The sequence below is a fragment of the Pollicipes pollicipes genome, unplaced genomic scaffold (genome assembly GCF_011947565.3).
Source record: "Pollicipes pollicipes isolate AB1234 unplaced genomic scaffold, Ppol_2.1 Scaffold_6686;HRSCAF=7923_pilon_pilon_pilon, whole genome shotgun sequence".
NCBI classification, from domain to species: Eukaryota; Metazoa; Arthropoda; class Thecostraca; order Pollicipedomorpha; family Pollicipedidae; genus Pollicipes; species Pollicipes pollicipes.
In genome coordinates this window covers 30,526,910-30,534,574 of record NW_023596921.1, presented here as the reverse complement: position 1 = coordinate 30,534,574, position 7,665 = coordinate 30,526,910, and the positions used below count along the sequence as shown (strand labels likewise).

The window sequence follows — 7,665 nt, the reverse complement described above, 5'->3', positions numbered from 1 at the left end:
GAGCCAAAATTGGCGTCCGAAGTGCCCAGCCCTTCTCGTGCAACCACCGTGCACCTAGATACCTATTATAAGTAAAAAGCCAACGGCGCTTATTTAAGGTCAACGACCTTTTGTGACTTCTTGAAGGTCATGGTGATCAAAATCTTACAAGACTGCTTTGACTGTTGTATTTGAATAAGCGTCAAGGATAACATCCTAGGCAAAATACGCCTTAAGACAAAATGTTCACCCGGGTCAATCTGAGATTTTAGAAGTCCATGGAATATGCATAATATCGTTCCTGTTTTCATAAAATTCGCAATGAGTACCAGGAGCTTCCTCATACAGCAAGCTCAAGAGTAATGAAGCAGGCTGGCTTTGACCTTGGTCTGACCTTCATATCTAGCCCTGGGTCAATGGAACTCGTGAATTCAGTTATTGCGTTGCCTGGAAAACTATCACAGAGATGTGCAGCTTTGTCTAACACTTCACTGCTGCATTAGATTGCACGATTCCCTAGAAAGTCTTCGCTGAATCCATGGCCTGACTTTGGCCTGCCGTAGGTCAATGGCCTTACACGGTACATCTAAATTTGCTGTACCAAACGATCCACTATTCAATTTTCTACAGTTGGGCAAAATTTACCGCGTCTGCACCGCGCTATTCGGAACTTATTCCGGAAAAACCTTCGGGGGGTCAAATTGACCCCCTCACCCGAGCACGTGTTAACACGTACCGCGTGCGCCAGACCTAATGTGCAATGCGAAGTGCCGTGCGTTTGTGTTCGGCGGAGAACGCGTGGCACGTGCTGCAAGTGAATTTTACGCCATTATTTTTGCATTGGCGGTCTGAAAATATAACTCGCTCGAAACAGGCAAGCAGTCGCTTGAGCCCGTGGCCACGTCTGGGTAACTACTTCTTAAGGACAAAGGGTCGCATCGGTCTGAAAAGTGAACAAAACGCCAAAGGTATGTACGAATATTGCAAACATAAATCATCCGTGCAATATAGCGGTTCTTTCCGTGTACTCTAGCTCTCAGTTCCATCGTGTACCGATCGGCATTCAGGTAGGTTTGGCAAAATCAGTTAGTCCCTGCACTCAGAAGATGTCTAATCACGAAATTGCACTCACCATTTTAAGAGAAAGTCACTTTACCATGCCTGAAAATACATCGTGATAAAAGCAAAGTCATGACACTGAGATAAAAAGTCCAGGTCCTCAAAGTTGCCTGTTTTTAATGTTGAGCCGGCTTCTCACTGCAGAGGCCAGGGCCACAAAGCTGGAACATGTCATCAGCAGTCAAGGGCAGTACCGCGGGTTTTGTGTGGCGGGGCAGGACTTTCCAGGGAGTCCGTGGATAAAATGAGTTCTGCCACGCAGTCTCGTATTCAACGGGAGGGGCACCGAAAGCATGTTCTACCTAATCCGCTGTCACATGTATCCGTTCTAAATAATAAATGTAGGCAGCTAAAAAATCTAGAATTGGGGACTTATTGCTATCCACCAGAGTTTGGCTAACCTAAAACAGGGTCTCATGCCTCAAAAAAAGGTCTCCCGATGCGCAGAGGAACCTCCTCATCCAGAACAGGACGCTTGCGATTCACGAATGGGCCTTCAAATTCAGCCAAGTGGGCTCGCTATCCCAAAACGGGGAATCCTGATCTCGAACCGTGATCATCCGATGCATGAGCTCTGCCCCCCGTCTCAAAAACGGGACCTCCTGAACAAACAGGACGTTTCCTAAACCAGAACAGGCGTCTTTTAGTTCGTAGCGGGGGGCCTTCCAAGCCAGCAAAGGGACCTCCTTAACAGAACATTGGGCCTCCTGATCAAGAGCGTTTGCTACTTTATTCATGAAGATAACCTTATGTCCATGAAAACCGCTATCTCGCTGTAGCAAAGGGTTTTCTGGGCCCGATTCTTACTTTCCAGCTCATTTATGAGGGCCTCCTTGATCTGAATTTTGATACTCCACGTACAGCTACAACATTTTAAGTTGGAAGAGGCGCCCCCAAAACCTGCGGGGGGGGGGGGCAAAACACACTCTTGCCCGCTGCCGTTAGGTACGGGGCAACTGCTCCCTCTCCTCCCCCACCCTGCTGCAAGGCCCCTGCAAATAAAATTTCAGGTGATGATATCCTCCGGCAACGAACGCAGTTATATGCCAGGTCCCCCATTTAACAACTCAGTTTGTTACTGACCTCTCAACTCTGTTTTACTCAAAAACAGTTGATTGGGAAACATAGTCTTTGAGGGGGAATGGTTCTAGAAAGGCATCCAATATGCAGTATTTTGTTATCATTGCGGACTATTGAATAATGTGTTGTTTATGGACCAAAGTACATATATTTATTATTTTCCCGAATAGGTTGCTCACTTATACGCGTTATTTTACATATAATTTATGCTCATTTTTACTTGACATACTCCGCATTTTTCACGTAGAGTGCACGCTCTCCCCATCAACGTGTCAAATGTCAGCGTTCCCAAAATCCAGTTTGACCACTTAAATCCTGTTTTGTGCCCCCTCCCCACACACACACAAACCCTCAGACATTGTTACATCCCCTAGACACAACCGTCGAACAGATGAGTAACTCCCTTCGAATACAAAGTGAACCATTTATTGCGGACTTTGAATGTTGGCGAAGTGGTCTGCAGAAAAATAACCAGACAATTACAAAGGTTATTTATTACAAATCACTGTTAGGCGTCGGGAAAATGTGAAAGCTTGCCATTGTGGCATTTACCAGCTCCCTTAACAACAAATGCATACCCACATTCCATTACACGTCAATGAGCACCAACCTTCCCGAAGATTAATTAACCATACACAACGCAAACTGTAACAGCGCACCAGCAGGTGACCAGATTGCGAGAAGGGGAAGCTATCCCGCAGTCGTAATTAGAGTTCCACCTGTACCTGCCCTTCACTGATCCGGCTTGCCCCTCGCCGTATCGCTGACCCACTTGAGGATACGGGGCGCTGCCTCCCTGCACGGGCAAAGCCAGTACCTCAGGACAGTCGAACGGGTGCTGCTGCACAACAGCGGCCGTCAGCTCCTCCAGCAGGGCCGACCGCGTCTTTATAATCATCAGCGCCTCCGTGTCCTCCTGAACGACGCCTTCCCACTCGTACACGGACGTCAAGCCCGGCACGATGTTGACGCAGGCGGCCAGCTGTCGCTCCTTCACCAGCATCGCCGCCAGCTTCTTGGCCACCTCATGGGACGGCGCCGTGACGTACACCACGGAAAGTTCGCTCAGACCGACTTCCGCCAGCCGAGGACATGTTGCGTGCAGACCGAACACAGAGGGAGCAAAGAACGCTGAACGGGCTCATCCAGCAGATCAGCACGGGAAAGGTGCAGACGAACAGCAGGAAACAGCCACCCCGCACGGCAGTCCTGTTGGAGTTAAGACCACCATGATTAGAACAGTGTATCTACCCCACGCACCCTGAATAGCTTTAAAAATTAGGCTTTGCATTAACCTGTCAGATTACCCAGTGTTTGGCGCGCCTACGCATAGGTATACGCACATTGTCAGCGTTTGCGAAAGGCTGCTACAGCGCCACAAGCAGGCGAAGACATAACATCATGTAACTTCGTTTCTTCCGGTATGTTTTTTGGAAGTCCACAAAGCGGTTTTCAGAGCGTTTTGCTTGTTTTTCATAGATTTCGGTAGTCGTGCAATAGGTTTGGTATTCGCCACCACGAAACAGTGCGCACTTCTCCATGTAACATATGCACACACATTATATACGCATTTCGAAAGTATTCAATTCATGAGCAGATTTCCCAGTATATCACCCCGGTCTCACACATTTAGAGCCCAACAGCTCGTGCGTGCACACGGTAAAGCAAATGCCTCGAAACGGCACGTCCGTTGCGCACCGCCGATTTACGTGGTGAAAACGCTGAATGGTGGCGATGTACCGTAATATAGATAAGCTTACCAATACCGGTTCATGAGGCTCAGAGTACGAAGGCTAATAATATACACGCCACGGCACCATGCCCACTCACCTTCCCCGCCCTCGCGGTTTGCAACCTGCAACAAGGCTCCGTATTTTATTTGTGTTTGCACTGACTAAAAAGCTGACATATGAAGCAGGCACGCTCGTTTTCCGTAACAATTCTTTAAGTTGTCTTGAAACCTTCCTCAACCGATTCTATGGAACAAGGTGAGTAACGGGTCATAATATCAAGATCTTAATTGGGGTAAAACACCTCATAAATGCGAATGGAAATTTCCCATGGAAAAGCAGATAAGGATCTCGGAACCTACTGCGCCGAGCGCTGCTGTAACCTTCACCATTCGATGTGCCATTCCTGATTTCCTCTCGAGCCTGTAAATTCGGTGATCCTAGGTCACGTCAAAAGTCATGAAGACAAATTCCAAAATTATTGTTTGCAGTCGACTCAGTTCTCGGAGACTACCAGCTGATCGCAGCGAAACCTTCACCACTGGCTGCGCTGTGGTGAATATCTGATTTCCCGCTACAGTTGAATATTTAGTGACCTTACAACAAGAAAGGCCGTCGAATCTCACAAATTTCATAATTTTGCCTGTAGGCAACACATTCAGAGCTTACTGTTCTGATCGCCTCCAAACCTTCACCATTCGATGGGACACACCAGCAGTTGTGATGTATGTCATGAAGCCATATACTTTTTTTGTACTGCCCAAGCGCAGACATTTGCTGTTTTCGTTCGTGCGTTTTACAGCAATACAATTTCTTCATATTTTTAGCCCCTGCTCTCAGTAGCGCAGGCAGAGGTAAGGCCACAGTGCCACGTGCTCCCCTCCCTTAGGTTTCGAGGGCCCGAAGGGCCCTTAGAAACCTATGATTAAGGGCCCAATTTGGGGTCTCGAAGGGCCCGAAAGGCCAGCCGGATATCTCATTCAGGGGCCCCGGCCCGCAGGGCCGGTGACTCCAATGCCAGACAGACGGCCCTGTGCGGTGATCAGGGGCCCACTGAGCTGATAACGGCCTATATTTTGGTCAGACACCGAACAAACAATCACACAGCAGACAAAGCCTGAGCCAGGCATTTACGTTGCTTAGGGCCTCACAAGCGCCTAACAGGGGTCCTGTGTTGTCAAGGTGCCCTTAGTCGGCCAGATGAAGTGTTCGAGGAGGCCCGAAGAGCCTAGTGAGGGTCCACTGGGTCCGAAGACCAATGGCCCAATTGGAGGGTCTAAGAGCATAAAGGGTTGATCGGAGTCTTATTTAGGGGCCCGAACTCCAAAGATGGACTCTCAAATAACGGTCAGAGAGCCCTTGCGCCCATTCGGGACCACCTGAGTCGATATGAGCCTACATGTCGGTCAGGTACCACCATGCCACATAGTCGGCCCCGTGTCGGTATGTGCCTGAGCACCCACTTCTCAATCAGCTTTAAAGCCGGGGCCAGTGATTAACGCCGGTCGGGGCCTTGTACAAATCAAAGGCCCACAGCGCCCTACAGAGGGCCCTGTGCTGGCAATGGCCCTGAGCTGACCAAAGGAAGTTTTCGATGAGGCCCGATGAGGGGTCCGGGCGGCTCACCAGAACGGGTGTTTAAGGGTAGAGGGTAGAGGTACGAAAACTTATTGGATTTCATACATTAACATTTTGGTTTTATGGTTAGCCAACATATGATATATATATATGTGTATATATATACATATATATATATATATATATATACATATATATATATATATATATATATATATATATATCAGCACATAGGCGATGGTCATCACTCCCTTTTTTACCCCAAGACAGATAAAAAAGGGCGTAGTTTTGTAAAACAGGCACGGGAAAGGTGTGAGCGGGGGTGTCGAAGAAGTGGGGGCTTGGCACATTTCAAGGGCTCTTTCGAACAGAGGCGACTTCTAACCTGATCATAGTTTTGGGTGCAAATAGTCAGCCAGTTTGCTTTTATGTTTCAGTAAGACGCCATTCAAAATAATGCAACTTCCTGCGGTCTGCAGGCCAAGGAACATCGCTGAACAATGTCAAAGCACTCAGGCAACAGCACAAAACTAGACCAAAGTAACGCGGAGCTTCAACAATGTGACTAGCCTAGTGAGCTGCACTCAACTCAGCATGACATTTCAATCTTCTTTCCTTGTTCCTTTCACCTGTGAAAAATAAGATTTGTTTTAATCCTGTAAATTTTATTTCCCATTTGTAATACCTTGGCTTTACTTAGGCTACAGAAGGATAGGGGTCTAACTCATCACTTTGGGGTGGGGGTGGGGGGCAAATTGGACATTAGAGGGGGGTGGTGTCTTACCCAAAAGAATACAAATCAACACCCATGCCCATACGTATGTATTACCATGCTATTAATGTTTTCGAACCTTTTTCGTACGTGCGCAATTTACGCACGTAGCTCAAGCGAATAATATCCGTTGCGAGCATTAGCATGCTTTCTATGCGTATGCCTGCTTGCGACACATATGTATTCAATCCATACGTGCGCGCATGCGTAGGGCGACCCTAGATGCTTACGAGCTTTTCCAACGCAAACTTTTTGCTGATGAAGTTTTGTCCAAGCGAATATTTTACACGTGCGTCCTTTAAATCGTGCAAACATTTATTGACGACCATAATGTTAACTGTTTGCACACTGTTTATTCCGAACGTCCTTTCGCCATGCACTTTTTCTGCTGGACGCGCATTTGCTGACTAACCTTTGCGCGCGTTTATCTTATTTGTGGGTACGTTTTCCACACGAATTTGGTATTAAGGCCAACACTGTCACGTATTCGGCACCCCTGGTGACCAGTCTTTAACCATGCGTTTGCTGTCAGTGTGCTTGTCGTGTGACGTGCATTCGTGCATGTGACGTCACATGCATGCATTGTTCATTCGTGTATGTGACGTCACATGCATGCTACAGGCCTGTCCCGACTTTTCGAACCCAGTGGACGTAAGACTGTTCCAGCCGGTCCGGTGACTACCCGCGCCCCGTCGCGAAATGAAGGCCACGCAGCGGTACATAGTCTAACCACGCGTCTGCAACGTTCCGCCCGTTCTGGTATCTGCGCCTACCGCTCCCGTCAATAGCGGACCAGGTGAGATTGCAGGATTGCTTTGACCTCTTTATCCAGGAAAGGGCTTTTGATGTAGATGAAAGGCCCACGTGCTCCATGTGCTAAAACTCCAGAAGTGCTCCAAGAAATTCTGGTCTCATGGGTTCCCTCGCATCTTTGTAGTGCACCTGCAACGGTTCTCGCTGTGGCGAGATTAAAACAGAGATAAGCTGAACACCACTTGTGACTTCAAAATTGGTACAAATCTTAACATACTCACCAACGGTTGCAGCGTGACAACTTTTTTCCAGTTATAAATATCTGACGGTCGGGTTTTCTCCATTGCATCGAGAACTGTGATGTCATTCAATGTCATGACTCATGTTCTCACGTCTGTACTCATGATGTCTTCTATATCTATTCAGCTAACATAAGCAGTGAACCAAATTGCTACTTTCAGAGCATTTACAGAGGCCAAAATGTTCATTTATGATATAATTCGAATAGCAAATTAGTAAAATGTATTGCCATTACACGGTCAATTATTATAAAAGCCTTGATATGAGAACCAGATACGAACGGCGCAGGTCTGCGCCACTTGTCCATCCTACTGTTCCGCATTGTTGTGACCCGTCCGTTAGATAGCCTTAGGA

General features: G+C 47.5%; 1 protein-coding gene across 1 annotated transcript; it reads right to left on the bottom strand.

Annotated features, from left to right (window-relative positions):
- Positions 1 to 2,654: 2,654 nt before the first annotated feature.
- Positions 2,655 to 3,250, bottom strand: LOC119108167 (protein CutA, chloroplastic-like; the record flags this gene model as incomplete). The annotated part of the gene is given in 2 exon segments (XM_037231745.1): positions 2,655 to 2,955; positions 2,957 to 3,250. Coding segments are annotated over 2 exon segments (339 nt in total), but the record flags the coding sequence as incomplete, so codon positions are not given.
- Positions 3,251 to 7,665: the final 4,415 nt, after the last annotated feature.